The sequence below is a fragment of the Somniosus microcephalus genome, chromosome 11 (genome assembly GCF_052327205.1).
Source record: "Somniosus microcephalus isolate GS21.2 chromosome 11, FLI_Smic_1.0, whole genome shotgun sequence".
NCBI classification, from domain to species: Eukaryota; Metazoa; Chordata; class Chondrichthyes; order Squaliformes; family Somniosidae; genus Somniosus; species Somniosus microcephalus.
Genome location: NC_140997.1, coordinates 40,947,476 through 40,968,044, shown reverse-complemented (window position 1 = coordinate 40,968,044; position 20,569 = coordinate 40,947,476). Strand labels below are relative to the sequence as shown.

Genomic DNA, 20,569 nt, shown 5'->3' with positions numbered 1-20,569 from the left:
GCTGACCTCCTTAGCTATATCCAGCCAGGCTGTTTTTCTTGCTTGTGGAGGTCTCCTTTGCTTATCAGCAGGGAAGAAGACTTCCCTGCGTGCTCCGACAGCCTCCACAAGAGTATGCAGCGAAGAATCAGAGAACCGTGGTGCAGCCCTCTGCCTTTGCATATCCATCCTTCCAAAGTTTTAGCTTTACTGTGGCCTTTCTTTGACACCTTCCACCCTCCTCTGGCAACATTCAAATGAGTTGAGTGCAAGGCAGCTTTAAATATGGGCGCTGGAAACAAGTCATTGATGACATCATTAGACCCGCACTATTTAATAGGGCTGGGAAACGAGCATGAGTCTTTCAATTGGGGCCATTAAGTCAAAGCCGCTCTGAGCAACGCGTTGCTCAGAACATCGCGTTCCCGACCCGCTACGTCGCCCGCACACACCCAACCCGACGCAAAAGGGGAAAATTCGAGCCAATATTGAAATGACACCTTTTCTTATGGAAAATAAATGAAATATCAAAACCACAGCAACAGATACCAACAATTTAATTTCATCATTTAAGCAACAGGCCCCTGATCTTTGCTGCTGTTCAAATGGCATAAACAATAACATTTTGTGTGAATTGCTACAAAACCATTACATAGAAAATAAAAGATACAGAACATATGTCACAATAGTACAAATGATAAATTATATTATACAGTAATGACAGTTGAGCACAATACCCTAAAAAGCAGCCTGCTCCCAGCATCATGAATGAGTTTGGTAGATATACAGAACATAATACTTGAAAAAGGTAGGTTACTCACTATTATGTGCAGTAGTCCTCATTCTTTAAATGCAGTTATCCTTTGCCTTATAATATGCAAGCCAAATAACTGGAAAATCAAAAGATACCAGTCCCTCTACTGGGCTTTAATGACTTGCCTGTCGCAGCATAACACAAGCGCCTTTCACCTCTTCCTCCCCCCACCGCAAAGAAAAGCGGGTTATCTTCAATTAAAATTTTTTTTTTTTTTTTTATATAAAAGAGCCGTAAATTAACATACGTGACAAGTCCAGACAGTAGCAGCCAAATTCTAGTATTTTAACCTAGGCACACTAACTATGCTGCTTTGGCTATATTGCCTCCACTGTAACCTAATCAAGGTGAGAGTTTGGTGGTACTGTAATAATGTATCGCTCCAGGTTAACAACTAGAATTGGCGCAACACCCAATCCAACCTGCATCATAATCACACACCAAACTGTTGATAATAGCAAGCAACCAGCATGGATTCAATTTCTTGGAGTGGTGTACACTAGCAAGGAGGTTTAAAATACACCAGCCAGATTATACTGATTATTCACACTGAATAATGTGGCACCCCCTGAAACCAAGGCATGGACATCAAATCTGACAAAGTGCATGGATGACTGCATATGCACAGTGGAGCTCTAAATTTTGGAGGAAGTCAAAGTTCTCAATTGTACGCAAAAACTATAACCATGCCATGTTATCCAATGCACTCATTCCAAACACATTAGATACAATAGACACTTGCATTTGAAGAGTTTCAGGCCTTTTTGGGCTTTAACATGCAGCCCTATGCCAAGGCACTGAGACACAGATTTGCAGCCACAGTCTGCAGTATTGACAGAAGCAGAGTGCTTGCACACTTTCTGGGTGATAGATTGTACGTAACTCGGAGACCTAATAAGGGGAAGAAACAAAGAAGATACACATTCAAATGCTCATAAGTTAAGGGTATAAGCATTTGAGTTTCCACAAGTTCCAGAAAATATTTTTATTCAAAAAATTCTTAGTAAGCTCTTACATTATAAAAATAATGTAGATCAATAGTGAAATTTTTCTGAACTTGTGCAACTCTCATGTCATGTATCTTTAGTAGCTTATTAAAAGACAATTCTACTTTATCTCAATTAGAGGACAACATAATAAGTTAGTGTGGATATTTTTGAATGAAAATGTAAAGAACTGAATAAAAGCAATTACAAAACAGGCACATATTGTGTCCTAGACTAAACCTCTATGTAAAACTAAAACTATAGGTAGATTTTTTTTGATGAGTAATTATTACAGAGATATGTTTTTGAAGGAGTGCAAACAATAAAAGAGTGCTGGTGACTGAGGTAGTTTTGCTGTGACCTTGCTGCTCAATGTGCGTACCACCAGTCATTTTTTTCCAATGTCTAGGATACTGTCCTCTTGTGGGGCAATTAGCTTTTTTGTTTTCTGGAACCTAGCTCCTATAAACATGCCCTTGCAAGCTATTTTGTAGGGATCTCACCAGATTCACTTTATATGAAAAAAACAGGTTTACCAAATGGTTTACACCACTTAAGCTTTCTCCAGTCTGATAGCCTGTATTGGGGTAAATATGTAAACTCTTGAAATGCAGAAACACAGCAATAAACAAATACATGGTGATGACCCTGGGTACTGAGACCATAGATTTTAGAGCATATTATACTGAATTACAGAAATATCCTTTGGCAATCAGTGACTAACAAAGAGGTGTCCTTCAGGTCCATATCCACCAGCCATGAAAAACTGCCTGAACACTGGGTTACAATGATCATGTAAAATATTTTGTTTGGGAGGAGCTCATTCAACCCTGAAACTACTCTCCAGGTCTTCCTAAAACTTGGTGAGAAACAGGGCAGAGGGAGCATCACTGCGATCACTCAAGGTATCTCCTCCTCCAAGCTTGTCGGGAACATGGGTTTGGTCCTGATCCATCACAAATAAGCGATTTATTACAGAAAATAAACTCAGCCAAGTCACACAAGTGGCAGCTAGGAGTGGCTGTCATATAAAGATTGGATCGTGTGGGGGAAAAGAAAGATAGGCATATGTGCATGGGGTGTTGGCTTTCATCTCACAGCAAGGGGAAGTCATGTAGGTTTCAATTGAGATGTCTTCCTTTGATTTTCCAGTCCCATGGCTTAATTAATTCATGGTGTGTTAAGGATACTGAATAAAAAAAGGACAAGCATTTAAAGTTATTAACTATGCAAGTGACCATCAAAATCTTACTGTACGACTTCCTGTAGTAAAATTAATACATAGCTACAGTACACGTGAAGTTACACAACAGTTACAAATGACAGACTACCGTACATTTACATTGATGCAAAGTTATGTAACAGAATGACAGCAAAGACATTTTTACAGTACATGGTGAAAACAGTTGTTGATACAAATCTTACCAGAAGCTTTGTATAAATTCTAGTGACTAAAGGCAAGACTATACAAGTAGTGGCTGCACTCTTAGCATGCATACTCTCACCCACTCACATGAACCCTAAGAACTCAAAATAAATTCAAAATATCTGGACTTGTACAATATAAATATCTGATGAAGGGTCCCAGACCTGAAACGTTAACTCTGTTTCTCTCTCCATGGATGCTGCCTGGCCTGCTGAGTATTTCCAGCATTTTCTGTTGTTATTATATTATAAATATATATGTGGTAGGTCAAATAGGGTCACGTTCCAAATGAACTTGTTTAGCATGAATTTTGTTTGTGGCATTTCCATATTTGGTATCTAGATGACCACTTTCTGTATAAAAAATGCACACACTAAAGTGTCAAATTAACTTCAAAAGCAATACAATTTTCATATTCAGAAATTTGGAAAAATTCTAAAAGTTACATAATATGCCATACATGTATTGCTAGTAATGACAATTTTTTAAAAATAAGGTGCACACCACTGTCGCCTGTATATGCTATAACTAGACAAATTAGTTTGACACATGAATAATTATTCCACACCTATATTTTAAAGAATTATTACTGTAAGTATTTCTTTTTTACAGCCTGTTGTCTGTATCTAAGCAAAATTATATCAGCTGGAAATCAGCATTTTACTTAAATATGGATGACAGGTGATACAAAACGAATCTATTCAACTTCTGAATGCAGATCTGAGCAGGATAAAAATTGTGACAGGTTATTCACAATAGTTATCCAACGTGGGTATGAAATATCTTATACACATGTCAAGTGATATTAGAAGAAATGGTACCTGGCAATTGATATCTACACTGAGCAAATGTTGATCACTAAAATTATAATGCCAGATTGCTCACTATCCACTGCCCTGTAAACCACTCCAAGACATCTCTTTGTACTTAATGGTATAGAAATGTAAGTTATTGTTGTTTTTCTTTATAAAAGTAAATGAATTTGGATGAGGAAACAAATCCAAGCTTTTCACTTTCCCTTTAAAGGAATATTAACTTGCTGTTGGCCATGTCTTCAAAACTCATTTCCTAGACAAAAAATAAGCGTATGAACTCTGCGCAAAACACGCACTCTCAAATGTCATAATCCACTCCTGCCACCTTAAGAGGATAGAAAATTCCTCATTCATTAAAAGCAATGCATGGACTGATCACTGTAGTCTGCCCATTTAAGTTACTTAAATAAAAATGTAGGACTACTATCTACCTTCTCTGCATAGCAATTCATCCTTAAGTAACTTGTCTGGTCATCCATTTATTCAAAAAGAAAATCTGTTTTCAAATTCATTACAAAACTTTATAAACTGCTATGCACTTAGTGTTTAACCAACATGACACACTGAACGCAATACACAAATACACTCAATTACTGGATTCCCTTTTCTCTTTCTAAAATACAGAGCTTAATCTTTCTCTCCACAATGAAGCAAAGATACAATTTGGACCGCACATTTCATGGCACCTGTCAACACAATGTTTTAAAGCAGATAAAAAACACGCTTGCAAAATTTTACCAAAATCCCTAGACAGAAAGGTTAAAAATAGCATAAAACTTTTGTAAACTACAATATGGTTGCAAATTACAGACTCTAAAACTTGGCTATTTAACTTTTACATGAAGACTCGTCTATTAAAAAAAGCTGTGCAAAGTGTACAGGATTAACTGCATATACCGATGTCGAGTCTGAATTAGCTTAATGTTTATATTACTTAGTAAAATCTAAAAGAAATAAAATAAAAAGCACCTAGATTCCAAAGATACACTGATGTAAGTTTTTCCTTTAAACTCTATATTTACTAAATGTCTGGTGTCTACTTTGTTGCATTAACAATGGTGGACACTACAACCTCTCACCTAGACAAGTATTTTTAAATATTCTAGAGAATAGCCATCGTCACCATTAGCAAATCTTATATTTCAATAACAGAAACCGACTGATGCATGCAGCTTTCTCCCACTTAAAAAAATCATCTTCTCTTCAAGTTACTGAAACTTTTGTAAATAGTTTGTTCGTTATCATTGCAATGATTTTTAATGATCACAACTTTACAAGGAATTTCATTCGTATCAGTACTGAACCATAATTAATTAATACTGAACAATAACTGATACCTTCTGCTTAAATAGCATCCAGTGCCTAGAACGTTGCTTCAAACAGCGATTAAAGGTGCATGCAACAGTCCAAATTCAAAAGCAACTTTGTAACAGCCTATTCAGAACACAGCACAATTAAAAATTCCTTACTGCTATGAACAGGTTTGCAAAATTATCTTCCATTCATCAGCTATGAAATCAGGGTTTTGTAGGTTTATTGGTGTTGTGATTTTGGTTATTTAAGTTCCATATTTGCTTTTTTGATTAGGAAGCAAACTTCTAATTCTTGAAAACAGTCATTGTGGCCTTTATAATTTTTTTGAACCAGGTCAATAGTCAGGTGACATGTGAAATATGCAAAACCAGTGTAAACAGTGAATATACCACACAAAACACTGTGTTACCTTTGGACAAACTGTAATATGCACTTAAGGATTGGAGGATTCAATAGGTGTGAATATTAGATTCACGTTACTACTGTTCAACTAAATGTTCAGTCACCATATACCTCCATTGGCAGCAAATAGCTTCTTTAGAAAATAGTGAAAATTAACCACCGTCAATATGTACTTCATAAAAACCAGCACAGCAAAATCCGAACCTACTGTGAAGGTTTCCTCACCACACCCATAAATGCAGTCTAGAGTACATTTAACTCAGCTAGCCACGCTCCTATCTAGGTTTTCTCTCTGTAATGAAAGTTTTTCCTCTGGTCTTTTATAATAGGAAAGGATTAGTTGTAGTGGTCTGGGATGTAGGCGGAGGGATGCCTGTTGAAAAAAGTGGTTGGGGCATTGTTCCGGCACTGTTCATTCCTGTACCCATCCTACCAATAACAGGCACTGGAACCATGCCCATTGCCATTGGTGCTGAAATGGAGGCGAGTGGCATTGGCTCCATACTGACTGCAGGCATGGTGCCAAATGTAGACTGTCCTGGGGCCATCAAAGGACTTGCTCGCATTTGATTCAGTGTAGGAGGCTGCGGCTGGTTAATTTGAAAGGGATTAATCTGAGTGACCTGGACTGGAGTTGAACCTACAAAAAAAAATGCACAAAGTTATAATTGAACATCAGTAAAATTAAATTAAATTTTTACAAGACACACAAACAAATATTGCTACATTAAATAACAAAGGGGCTAAATTCGGTTGATTTGCACCTCCCGTTCGCTAACAGGGTGCAAATCAACTAGCGCCTGGGCGCAGTGCCGCTAACGCCTCCTGCGAAATTAAGCAGGCTAGCGGCGGCACTAACCGTTAGCGCCGCATGGCGCTGTGCTGTCAGTGATGATTTCATCGCCGTGCGCAGCGCCCCGGCTGGAACATTGGGTGGCAGCACCCCGGCTGGAACATTGGGTGGCGCCCCCCCGACTTACCGCCGGATGCTATGTCTGCCAGGGTCAGGGGGCCTAGCTGCGGCCGGGGCGGCGCTGGTTAAAGGGGAGGTGGCGGGCGGCCATTTTTGTTGCTGGCCACCTGCCGGCACCTGCCCCCGTTGCCATCCCCGGCCCCCATGGGGTGCCGGCTGCTCTCCGTGAGCCCGGCACTCCTCTTAAGTGCTGGGCTCGTTTGCTGGCACTCCCGATCCCTGGTGGCCCAGCTGGGTGCCAGGGCGCACTGCGCCATGCCCCTCCCCTTTAATAAGGGGAAGGCCTGCAGTACCACGATATTGGCTCGCAGTGCCCCAAGAGGGATGCGGGGCGCTTCCAGTAGCGCCCTTCCTCCCTCTCGGGGCGCTAACTTTCTCGGGGCGATCCGCTACCCAATTTTTACCCCAAGTCTTTGAAAGTAGACAATTTAATAGCTTTACAAAACAGACTCTAATAATGGCCTTACTTTTATTTGGCTACCAAAGATTATGGCGATGTAGCACAGTAACAGACAGAATTATTAAAATACCCTCTCCCTACAAAGAATTCGATCATTTATGTATTTTAAATATATCGCAGCATAGCATTAGGAATAACACTGAGGAACCCATCTGGATTCTTGTATTTTAACAATCAGGAATTCCTTTACAATGGTAATGCGCTTTTGCATTTGTATTGCACACTACAGGCTTAAGATTTCTAATTCTCTTGGGTCTTTTTCCTGGCCTAGAAATACCATTTTGTAAAGCAGAAGGAAAGAGGTTCATAAAGACAACAGTTTGCATTTATACAGTGCCTTTAATGTCGAAAAATGTCCCATGGTATTTCACAGAGGTGTAATCAGACAAAAATGGATGCTGAGACAAAGGAAATATTAGGAGGTGGATGATGTTAAGGTGGAAGTAGGCAGTCTATATGTTGGAAAGTGCATGGGATGAGAAGCTCAGCTTGGGGTTGAAAAGGATGCGGAGAGTGCAAATAGTCTGGTTAAGCCTGAGACAATGGTCGATGGGAGGGCCGGGCGGGTGGGGGGGGGGGGGGGGGGGGGGTGGAAATTGGTGACAATGGTCGATGGGAGGGCCGGGGGGAATTGGTGACAATGGTACGGAGTTTGTTGTGGAGGCCTGCAAATCTGATCAAAAACAGCAAGAAATGCAGATTTCCTTTATTTCAGTTTGCCTCAGATCAGCATTAGCTCAAGACTTGCATCAAAGACCAGGTTTTGAGTACATTTGGGCATGTACTGGACCATAATATAGATTATAAGTACAAACAAGCAACTAATCTCAGGCTATCCAAACTACATGTATCTAGCACAGCATCTAAGGTAGCAGTCTTCATGCGATTCAGAAGCAACAAAATCCCAGAAGAAAGCAGACAATCCTGCCTCCATATTGATCCAGCTAGTTAGGAGACCTCTAGCTGGATGAAGAACAATTTCCTATTTGCAATTTGTGTGTGTAAAATCCCAGACTGATGCACTGATTTTGATGCTTCTTGTTCATATTTTCTTTAGTCGATTTATTCTTATGAAATGAAATTGAGCTCAAAAAACCGTGGAAGCAGGATGATCCCGAGGGCTCAGCACATTGAACCATATCAGTGGTTAATGTTTGGGTCATTCATTGCTTCATATGCTTCTACAACTTTTCAAAATGCCATTTCTCCATCTTTTCCTAAACTTGTTGCAGAACTCATACAATGCAAACTACAACTGACTGATGAGGAATCACAAAGCCCCATTCCAGAGACTCCGAGCACGAAAATTAAGCTCACGCTCCAGTGCAGTACTAAAGGAGTGCTGTACTATCTTTCCAATGAGACATTAAACCGAGGCCCCACCTGCCCACTCAGGGTACGTAAAAGATCCCGTGGTACTATTTGAAGACGAGCAGGTGGATTTACTTCCTTCCGCAGTGTTACATTATTCGATTCTGTATGTACAAGGTTATATTTCAGTTCACATGAGCGAGGCCTCAATTATGGTGCTGAACATGACTTTTAACAACACTCACAGCAAAGTACGGATAAGAATATCATCTACAAGAATAGACCAAAAACAGGCTGTTCACATTTTTAAAAGTAAAAGTAAATTTTACTTTTACTTTTAGTAAACAAACAGGATGAGGTCAGAGCTGTTAAATGGGAAGGCAGACAGACAGTGCTGGATTCATAGCATAGTGCAAGGTTAAGGAGTCATTTTATCCAGGGAACATAATATCAATTGTTCAGGGAATCCCAATGTGGCATCATAGAATCATAGAGGTTTCCTGCACAGGAGGCCGCCATTTGGCATGGTACGGTTCCACATCATAGCTTGTCTGTAGTGAAATAGCCATACGTGTTCGGCCTGCTCAAGGAAGGGATGGAGGGGGGTCACGTAACCAGCATGCTAGATGCAAGTAGAGTGAACTTCTTGCGGAGTGCGACTGCTTTAACTGGACGGCAACCAACAAGGAATGATTATTCCTCTGGTATGTGAAGAGTAGGCAAAACTGAGAGGGTTTGTCTCATTTCCAGTGAGCAAATCATTTGAGGGTGTTCGTTTTGACCCTGGACAATGCTACATTACCAGATGCTATGTATAGATGGTTATACTGCAGTTTCTAAGGAGTGATGGTGCACTTATGAGAGCATTCCTTGGTGCTATGCACGAGAGAAATAAATGGCACAGCTGAAAATTATAACACAGATATTGGCTGGTGAAGCAGTGTGCTGAACAATTTATCCAGGGGTTATTTGTTAACTTCACGGCATGTTTCTTGCAAAGAGAGAAGATTGTGTGTAAAAGATCAGAGAACCATTCAACACTTTGGGCCTCACATCTCTGAGCAAGGATAGCTGGCTTTCCATTTATTATTACCATCTGCGTTTCTTTTACAGTGTCTCAGATACAGTAAAATGATAGTACTGCTTACATGTTTATGACAAATGTTAAACAACTTTGCGTCATCAATAATCTTTTCCCTTTCTATTACAATATAGCTACGTGATCAAGAAAGAAGCAAGTGGCAAAGCGTGATGTATGCAGATCAGTTGAGGAAGTAAAGCTGCAGATAGTAATTTCCCTTTCACATCATGTCTTCTCCACATCTACTGAGCTCCCACTGCCGTGTTCTATTGACTTGGAAGGAGCCACAATAACCACAAACACTTACTAAAATGCCAGAGCCAATTTCCTAAGCTGCTGTACGACAAACATACCGGTTTAATCTATCTCAGATGTGGTGGGAAATAACCAATATTTCTCAATGTGTGCAACCACCTTGAGGAGAGTACAAATAACAACTGCAGTAAAATCAGTGAGGGGCATGGGGAAATCCGTCATTTAATTATCTGATTAGATTTGGAATTAGCCATCTTACGGAAATAGAGTTGAATGCTAGCATGAAAGTCTCAAGTGTGATGGGAACCACAAAGGCTACCTTGCAATATATTCTCAATCTATTTTCAATAAATTCCACCATATAGAAAGACAACTAAATATACAAGCCCTGACACAAACTAATCACAAAACTCTATTACTAAAATCATAAGAGTTGTGATTTACAAAGCATTACCACTACACTTCAGAACAGGGAGCAGAGTTCAATTTACAAGGAAATCATTTATGATATTCATACCTGAAGCCAGGAAAGGATTAGATATACTGGAAGGTTGCACAGGCTTGGATACCAGGGAATCCAGATTCACCAAAGCTGCATTAGGGCCCAGAAAGGACTCTGGTGTTTTCCGAGCTGCAGTCTGCCTTGATGGTGCTGAACTAGTGAATTGAGCATCAAATAAATCTGGACTAATTGAACCACTGGGCCTAGAACTTCCTCCCAATAGGTCAGTCTCGCCTAAAGTAAAAATTGACAAACATTTAACTCAAAGTTGAAAAAAACTTCGAGACAATTCAATAATGCAGGATAGGCAGCTATCAAATGCTAATGGTAATTACTTGAATTATTGTATTTTTATATCCACTGGTCTGTATCATTTCCTGTGTACAGTAGCCTGAATTAAACTATTTACTTAAGTACAATACTGCATTTTTACTATAATGCTAACTGTCCTCTGTAGGTATCAATAGTGCTGCATGCACTAAAAACTACAGGATCAACACAGTTAACCATAAAATCACAATCCTGCCCAACTCACAGCTTTCATATTTAACCTTTGTTTATTGATAACAACCACTACTGATCATCTAAACATGGAAACAGCATTTATGGTTGGGAAGCTGCATAACATAAATCCCCCTCCTGATAGTGGGAAATGTCAAAACTGTTGCGACTGATCTGTTGCAACTGCACAGTATTATGTTTAACCAAGAACTTCAATTGTTCTCAATGCCAATATTAGCTCACATGGAGCAAGGTGATACGGATATCTTCTTTTTGGAGGCTGGTTCTTATTGCTTGCAGCAAGAAACTAAATTTTCTCCTTGAACAGTAGGTCACACCTTAGCAACCTTTTAGGACAAGGGAACCATGGAAAGCTAGGACTTCAGCTGAAGCATTTATAATCTTTTGTGTAGCACACGGGATAGATGTATGCTCAATGTCAGAGAAGGGGGGAGGGGATGGGAAACCACAGCATCAAGGAAACACTGAAATTTCTCTGAGTAACTTGTATTCCCTATTAGTATCTTAAGAGAGAAAGCACAGTGAGGTTAGCAGATTCGAGAAAAATGTGTTAAAAGATCTTCTGTTTTTCCTTATGAATGCATTTGGCCATGACCCTTCAAATGGGTCAATGTGGAGGTTATTTGCCCAGTAGTACCTTTCAAAAGGGAATCGGATATATACTTGAATAGGAAACATTTGCAGGGCTATAGGAAAAGAGCAGGGGAGTGGGACTAATTGGATAGCTCTTTCAAGGAGCTGGCACAGACTCGATATGACTAATGGCCTCTTCTGAGCTGTAAGATTCTATGATTCTATCTATAAATCCTGTAACCATCCCCAAAATTTGATACAACATGGGTGATATCGCCTGGACATCTTCAGCTGATGATCTTCCAAAATTCTCTAGATTCTAGAACAGTCCCAGCAGATTGGAAGGTAGCAAATGTAACCCTGCTATTCAAATAAGGAGGGAAAGAGTAAACAGGGAGCTACAGGCCAGTTAGCCTGACATCAGGCGTCACAAAAATGCTGGAATCCATTATTAAGGAAATGGTAACAGGGCACTTAGAAAATCATAATGGCCCAGTAATTCCTGTCACAACGCGTGAGTACGGACGGGGTACTCACGCTGGTGCCCGGAGGAATTGCCGGTTTTCAGCATGCACAGCGCATGCGCTGAAAACCGGCATTTCCTGTCCTCTGACCCAAGGGGTTAAGAGGCAGAATGCGTGCGCCTGCACAGGCAGCGCGTGCGCAGTGAAATTCCTTTTTTTTCCCCCCAGAGTTGCGCGTGTGTAAAGGCCTCGGGTCTTTTCGCATTGAAAAACCACACGTAAGTACTTAGTTTTTCAGGTAAGTGGGCTTTTAGTACAATTGAGAATTTTTTTTCCCCACAGGTTTGTTATTTTTAAAGAATTTACAGTAAGGTAAGTTTAGTTTTAGCCCTGATTTTTTATTTAATTTTTTTTTTCAAATTTTAAAATTATTGTTTAAAATAGTTTTTCAGAGTTCTTTATTGTTCATTTAAGTAGCGCAATGTTTTTTTTTTAAATTTTCTTTCAGGTTTAAGTAGTGTTTTGGGGCCAGGAGTTTTCATGAGTTTGACAGCTCTTACTGTCAAACTCATGAATGAGTTTCCCCTCCCCTGATTGGCTGCACAGTGCTCACCTGATCCCAGCCGGCACATCGCTGGATCAGGTAAGCACATCGCGCCGACATCTGAACCGGGCCAGTGACAGGAAATGCAAGCAGGCCCGGGCTTCAGATGTCGGCGCGCAGGGTGAGTGCACATCGGGGGCTTGCACCCACGGCAAGCTCCTGATCCTAATTTCAGGGCCAATATGATTAGGCAGAGTCAACATGGTTTTATGAAAGGGAAATCGTGTTTAACAAATTTATTCGAGTGTTTTGCGGATGTAACTAGCAGGGTAGGTAAAGGAGAATCAGTGGATGTAGCATATTTGGATTTCCAAAAGCCATTTGATAAGGTGCCACACATAAAAGGTTTTTATGCAAGATAAGGGCTCATGGGGGTTGGGGGTAATATATTAGCATGAATAGAAGATTGGTTAACATACAGAAAACAGAGAGTAGGGATAAACGAGTCATTTTCAGGTTGGCAGGCTGTAACTAATGGGATGCCGCAAGGCTCAGTGCTTGGGCCTCAGCTAGTTACAGTCTATATTAAATGACTTAGATGAAGGGACTGAATGTAATGTATCCAAGTTTGCTGATGATGCAGAGCTAGGTGGGAATGTAAGCTGTGAGGAGGACACAAAGAGCCTACAAAGGGATATAGACAGGTTAAGTGAGTGAGCAATAACGTGGCAGATGGAGTATAATGTAGGGAAATGTGAGGTTATTCACTTTGGTAGGAAGAATAGAAAAACAATTTTTTTTAAATGGTGAGAAACTATTGAATGTTGGTGTTCAGAGAGATTTAGGTGTCCTCGTAGAGGAAACAGAGTTATCATGCAAGTACAGCAAACAATTAGGAAGGTAAATGGCATGTCGGCCTTTATTGCAAGGGGGTTGGAGTACAAGAGGAAGGAAGTCTTGCTACAATTGTACAGGGCTTTGGTGAGACCACACCTGGAGTACAGCGCACAGTTTTGGTCTCCTTATCCGTTCACTACGAAGGTTCATTAGATTGATTCCCGGGATGAGAGGGTTGTCCTATGAGGAGAGATTGAGCCTATACTCTCTGGAGTTTAGAAGAATGAGAGGTGATCTCATTGAAATATACAAGATTCTGAGGGGGATTGACAGGGTAGATGCGGAGAGGTTGTTTCCCCTGGCTGGAGAGTCTAGAATTAGGGGGCATAGTCCCAGGATAAGGGGGTCAGCCATTTAAGACTTTCTTCACTCAGAGGGTTGTGAATCTTTGGAATTCTCTACCCCAAAGGACTGTGGATGCTGAATCGTTGAGTAAAGGCAAGGCTGAGATAGATAGATTTTTGGATTCTAGGGGAATCAGGGGAAAGTGGAGTACAGGTCGAAGATCAGCCATGATCTTATTGAATGGCGGAGCAGGGTGGTGAGGGTCTGGAACTCACTGCCTGAAAGGGTGGTAGAGGCAGAAACACTCATCACATTTAAGAAGTACTTGGATACTAGATTTTGTTTTTAAAAGAGTGGCACTGAATTTAAGGCTGCACTTTAATCTTGGGGTTCTGTCTATTGGAAATTACTTAATGTGACAATTTTATTTTGACAGTTATAAGCATTTGAGTGAATTACAGTCTTGGAACTGCCTACCATCTACAAATATAAAATGCATGTTCAATGACAAGTTGTTGAATATCACAGCTAACTCTCAAATAAGGGAAACAAAATGGCTCACAAACACTGTAGCCACAAGTCTATGTAGGTCTCATTTGCTTGTGGGATTAAAATCCGTATTCAAACGCTTCCCACTGAGTATTCTGTACCACAGCTGTGTCAGAAAAAACACACAATACAAATTACAGCATATACTTGGAGCAAAACGTATTGGAAATGGCACATTTGAGAATGAATATTGTAAACGTCAGCTGAACTCTCAGGTAAAAGAACCATCACATGGGACTAAACATTCTAGAAAACAGAGTTACATCTAGCAGGGTTATGTGGCTACCATGCTGAAGAATCACTTTCATCTATGAAACTGGATCAAGATGGAAAATGACACCGGAGACATAGATAAACAAAATAAACATTTTGTTACCTGTTTTTTTTGATGAAGTGCGAAGGTCTTCAAAATCAGCAAAGTCATCCTTTGCTGCACCATTTAAGGTGCTGAAGGGGTCAAAAACTGTACTGCCTGCAATGGTGGTGGGGGTGTGGAAGGGAAATCACAGTAGACTATAATTTAAGATTTACTTTAAACTGCAATTCATTTAAGTCAGCTTTATTATCTTACTAACAACAGAAAATGCTGGAAAAACTCAGCAGGTCAGGCAACATCCGTGGAGAGAAACTTGAGTTGACATTTCGGGTCGAACCCTTCTTCAAAACTGGAAAGAAAAGAAACTAGATCGAAGGCAGGGCTGCGATCGGACAAAAGAATAAAAGAAACAAAAGAAGTAAAAGAGATTAGAAGCTAGACGAGATGGTAATAGGCTGAGATTAGGTGTAAAGTGTACTGGCAGGGCAAGAGATAGCTGCCAGGTGTGAGAGAGAAACAAAAGGAAAGGGGGGGGGGGGGGGGAAAGGAGTGGAAAAATTACAAGAAAAAATGAAATAGGGGCCGAGGTTATGATCTGAAATTGTTGAACTCGATATTGAGTCCGGAAGGCTGCAGAGTGCCTAATCGGAAGATGAGGTGCTGTTCCTCGAGTTTACGTTGAGCTTCCGTGGAACAATACAAGAGGCCAAGGACGGTGAGGTCAGAGTGGGAATGGAGCGGTGAATTAAAATGACAGGCGACCGGAAGCTCGGGGTCACCCTTACGGACTGAACGGAGGTGTTCCGCAAAGCGGTCACCCAATCTGTGTTTGGTCTCCCCAATGTAGAGGAGACCACATCGTGAGTATCTTACTGCTTTGATACTTTATTGGTGTTTAGACCATGATTAACAAATTACACAGCTCAATTCTGATAAGCAACGATTAGAATACTAGTCAAATGCAAACATGTCAAATGCACACAGGATTTACGCAAGCTAAATCCTTAGTTACTTGCTTTTTAAAAAAAAATATAGTTTTCATTTAAGAATGCACGTTATTTGGCAAAAAGTGCCGTACACAGTTTTGCTGTCATTTGTCAAACTACCAAGCAAGAACAGATTTGCTTTAAAATTGTGTGCTTAATCTGTAGTCCTGCAAGTCTAAATCTACAATTATAAAACTATTTAGACTCGAGTACAATTTGCAGGAAATCACCACTGGGTACATAAAGTTAAAGCTGAGGCAGTAATCACATACTGTCCCTTGACGTCTCTGGTACGCTTTGTAAATAAGATCAGACACAATATTTACTAAATGTTCCAGTCACATCCATCAGAATATCAGATGTTTTAAAAAAGGACAGGATTTTGAATACATGCAACTTGAATGCTATATTAACAGGGTGCATCAATTTATGTAGCTAGGATCTAATTGAAATATGAAGTTCATTGGATGGATGCCATTAGTCCCTGGACCTACAGATAAATCTAGTTGGTTTGACTTAAAGTCACGGTGAAATGATAAACACGTCTGCAATTTCCTACTCAGACAGCAGAAATAAGTGATTTTAGGTTGCATCAACCCTGTGTCCAGTGGGCAATAAAAAGCTGCTCATAATTCAGCATTAATTGATACTATAACAAGTTTCACTCAGAGATAATTCAAAGGTTGATAATGTTGGAATTTAAAAAATACCACTAGTGTGGCAGAGTGTCTTCAGAAGATGATGTGAGGCAACTTCTAAGGGATGAATAGAAGACTTTTACTACGCATAGCCCTGTATTATGCCTGCCCTTGGAGGGCATGATACTGACAATAGGTGGCAAACTGGAAAATTACAATTTCATCTCCACAGGACTCAATAGGCTTACCAGAAATAGAATCAGCTGAAGGACCTGATCCCCAGGGGTCTGCTGAAGACGTCACAACAGCAGAGGTGGTCTGCGAAGACGTCCATGGGTCTACATTTTTAGAAAGTGTCTGTGTGGCGGATAAAGCAGAAGCACCCCAAGGATCAACAGCAGCAGTCGATTTGGTATCTAGAACCAAAGACAAATACCTTGGTATCATCTGAAAAAATGCATTTTATCAGCTAAGAATAAGCTAATCAGATGTGGCTCTAGACTCCCATCCAGTTACAACATAAATTGATATTTGAACTTGGTTACCGACAATGGGTGAATACTGCCAGTTCCTGGCCAGGCTACTAGATGAAGAACAGGGTGATTACCACCTGAAAGTAAGACTCGAGTAATATTTCAAAAACTAAATTTCAAAAGATATCTGACACTAATGAATTATTAAATACTTCGCTGGTGAGTTTACATGCTATGGCACTACCTATAGAAGAAGTCTCTGATCACACACAAAGCAAATTGTCCTTGGTTATATTTGGCTGATTGTTCATGTTTTAAGTTGTACTCCAGCAGCTTAATATTTAGAAGAAGATATTCAGATAGCTCTACAGTTTCAATATATTTAATTCAAGCTGATAGATCAGTTCATATTTAATTGATTAAATTGCAAAGTTATTTTTTGCACTGAAAAAATTCAAAATATTCAATAGTTTGAATTAAGCAAAGTAATACAGCAAAGTGGGAATTTAGTGCTAAAAATTTAAATTATCAGGTAAGTTAATTTCCAAAGGACCCGGCAACATTCTCACGACACAAATGCGAAAGGCACTTTCATTGTACAAGTAATCTTACCAAGCGATTGCCATGGGTCAGATGCTACTGGGCTGCCTGCTCCTTCCCATGGGTCAGGTCTATCTCTCGGAACTGGTCGGATAGATATTTGCCAGGTTTCACTTTTTTGTGATGGTGACAAGGTATCCACGAGGGTAATCATGGGTGCCTGTTATTTAATTGGGAGGAGGGAAGGAAAGAAAAGGTTACTCAACAGAAATACTGAAAGAAAAGTTACTGTGAAATAAAAACATATTCAGACCTGGGATAAATTCAGGCTGATACATCATTCAATGTAGTTTTCAGATTTTTAGAATTCCAAATTGGATCACATTTTAAAAAATTGTTTCCTCTGATCTACATTACATTTTTTCTATAATTAATTAATACTCTTACTTTCAGGACTGAAAAATTATTGAGCAATACCTTTTTTTTGAAAGGGACATACAGTGGGAAGCCTCCCTCACTGGTACCTATTCTTTCCTGCACCATCCACAAGTGAAAGAAACGGGCAGGCAAATTTTTCCCAATGTCATTTTCATGTGGCTGCGGGAGCTGTGCAAGAGGGGCCAATGGTTGACTCTTCCTTTCTATGGAAAAGTGCTCAGCTTCTGGTTTTCAAATCCCGTAACAGCATAACTGATACCGAGAAATCAGCAAATGAAGATTGATACAAACCAGTGTCCCACTACTCCATGGTACAATACCAATCAGTATCCTGATCTAGTAGCTGGATCAGTTTTTTTTTTAAAAACATTTAAACATACATCTGGAGTAGATTACATACCTTTACTGCCAAGTAATTAAGGTTTATATTCATCAGTCACCACATAAATAATAGCAGCTCTGACAGGGGAACAGCACACATGATTAGCAAAAATAAGATTCTGAGCCAGTACTGAGAGGAGCGATACAGTAGTTGAAAAATTGAGTCATTTTGTAATCAAGTTTTTAAAATAGGTTATTAAATAACGAGATACTCTTTAAATGTTATTACTGTATTTGCCAAGTCAAATTACCACACAACCCCGCACTCGCGTCCCCACCCGCCAATACAGTAGCCTTAAAACATGACCTTTAATTTCAAGACTAACTTATCTACAGACCGTGAATCTTGAAATATAACTCAACCAATTACAAAGTATTTACAGCACAGAAACAGGCCATTCAGCCCAAAGATCCATACCAGTGTTTATGCTCCACACGTGCCTCCTCCCACCTTTCTTTATCTAACTCCATCAACATATCCCTCTATTCCTTTATCCCTCGTGCTTATCTAGCTTCTCCTTAAATGCATCTAAACTATTCAACTCAACTACTCCTTGTGGTAGCGAGTTCCACATTCTAGCCACCCTCTGGGTAAAGATGATTCTCCTGAATTACCTACTGAATTTATTAGTGATTATCTTATATTTATGGCCCCTAGGTTATATTCAGAAGCAGACAGCGTAACCCTTACCTTTTTCTTCTTTGGAGCTGTGCTACCCACTATTACAGCTGAATTTCTGCGACTCTCCTCCAAAGCCATCTGAAGCCGAAGATCATCACCACGGCGAAGGCGATCCTCCTGACGAAGATTACAGTACAAAATTAGTTACCAACAAAGTATTCCCTTCATTCACAATGACAAATGAGTTCAACTATTTTTTGGAACTTTGATTTTTTTTAAATGGAGATTCCTAACCCAACAGAGAGAAAGTGGTTACAAGGATAGCACTAAACCAAGAGGAAGAAGAATCTGATCAAATACACAAATCACAGAAAGTTAACATGCAGGGCTGAATTTTTACCTTGGTGTTGCGATGGGTGAGGCAGGTGGAGGGAGTCGGGAACCCGGAAGTTGGAGGGGCGCATATTGCAGTGTTTTTTAAAGAAGCTACTGCAATTCAATCAGACATCCAGGTTTCCAGACCAATTAACTGGAGCGGGTCCGATTATGTCACAGATGCCTAGACTTCAGCTGAGAAATTTAAAGAACATAAGAAATAGGAGCAGGAGTAGGCCATTCGGCCCCGCGAGCAGGTTCTGCCATTCAAAAAGATCATGGCTGATCTTCTACCTCAACTCCACTTTCCTGCTCTATCCCCATATCCCTTAATATCCAAAAATCTAATCGATCGCTGTTTTGAATATACTCAACGACTGAGCCTCCACAGCCCTCTGGGGTAGAGAGTTCCAAAGATTCACCACTCTCTGAGTGAAGAAATTTCTCATCTCAGTTCTAAATGGCCGACCCCTTATTCTCTGACTGTGACCCCTGGTTCTAGACTCCCCAGCCAGGGGAAACATCCTCCCTGCATCTACCCTGTCAAGCCCTGTAAGAATGTTGTATGTTTCAATGAGATCACCTCTCATTCTTCTAAACTCTAGAGAATATAGGCCTAGTCTACTCAATCTCTCCTCATAGGACAATCCCCCATCCCAGGAACCAGTCTGGTGAACTTTCGTTGCACTCCCTCTATGGCAAGTATATCCTTCCTTAGGTAAGGAGACCAAAGCTGTATACAATACTCTAGGTGTGGTCTCACCAAGACCCTATATAATTGCAGTAAGACATCTTTACTCTTATACTCAAATCCTCTTGTAATAAAGGCCAACATACCATTTGTTTTCTTAATTGCTTGCTGTACCTGCATGTTAACTTTCAGTGATTCGTGTACAAGGCCACCCAGGTCCCTCTGAGCACCAACATTTCCCAATCTCTCACCATTTAAAAAATACTCTGCTTTTCTATTTTTCCTACCAAAGAGGATAACTTCACATTTCTCCACATTATATTCCATTTGCCATGTTCTTGCCCACTCACTTATCCTGTCTATATCCCCTTGAAGCCCCCTTGCATCCTCCTCACAACTTACATCCCCACCTAGCTTTGTATCAGCAGCAAACTTGGATATATTACATTTGATCCCCTCATCTAAATCATTGATGTAGATTGTGAATAGCTGGGGCCTAAGCACTGATCCTTGCGATACCTCACTAGTTACAGCCTGCCAACCCGAAATGACCCGTTTATTCCTACTCTCCGTTTTCTGTCTGTTAACCAATCCTCAATCCATGCTAGTATATTACCCCCAATCCCAGGAGCCCTAATTTTGTTTAATAACCTCTGAGTGCAGTTTCAACAGAGTGCTGCGAGTTGGGTGAGTCAGAGTTAGGTGAGGAGTGGAAGGAGTAGCTCCCTTGCTTCGCCTTTGTTTTTCCTAACTTTTCACCCTGTAGGAAGAGGCTGGTGTCGGGAGCAGCAGGAGAGTACTGAGTATTTAAACTCACTTTCGCAGGCTTTTTCTCAAAGGCCGGTCAATCTCTCAGACCGGCAGCGGCGTTCCAGAACCACGCCACGACTCAAAATGTGACGCGGGCAAGAGGAAGCAGCTGATTCGCTGAGTACAGCCAGGTATTTATACTACTCT

General features: G+C 40.4%; 1 protein-coding gene across 4 annotated transcripts in view; it reads right to left on the bottom strand.

Moving 5' to 3' along the window:
• Positions 1-519: 519 nt before the first annotated feature.
• The window catches only part of epn2 (epsin 2), a 95,031-nt gene continuing 74,981 nt past the window's right edge, over positions 520-20,569 (bottom strand). For 3 of the 4 annotated variants that reach the window (XM_086000538.1, XM_086000540.1, XM_086000539.1), the window contains 6 exons: positions 18,616-18,723; positions 17,178-17,325; positions 16,341-16,508; positions 14,529-14,624; positions 10,334-10,552; positions 520-6,376 (listed from right to left, as the gene is read on the bottom strand). In XM_086000538.1, coding sequence (XP_085856664.1) covers positions 6,057-6,376; positions 10,334-10,552; positions 14,529-14,624; positions 16,341-16,508; positions 17,178-17,325; positions 18,616-18,723 — 1,059 coding nt within the window. In that variant the 3' untranslated portion in view covers positions 520-6,056. The remainder of the gene's footprint in view (positions 6,377-10,333; positions 10,553-14,528; positions 14,625-16,340; positions 16,509-17,177; positions 17,326-18,615; positions 18,724-20,569) is intronic. The other variant, XM_086000541.1, reaches the window with a different exon arrangement.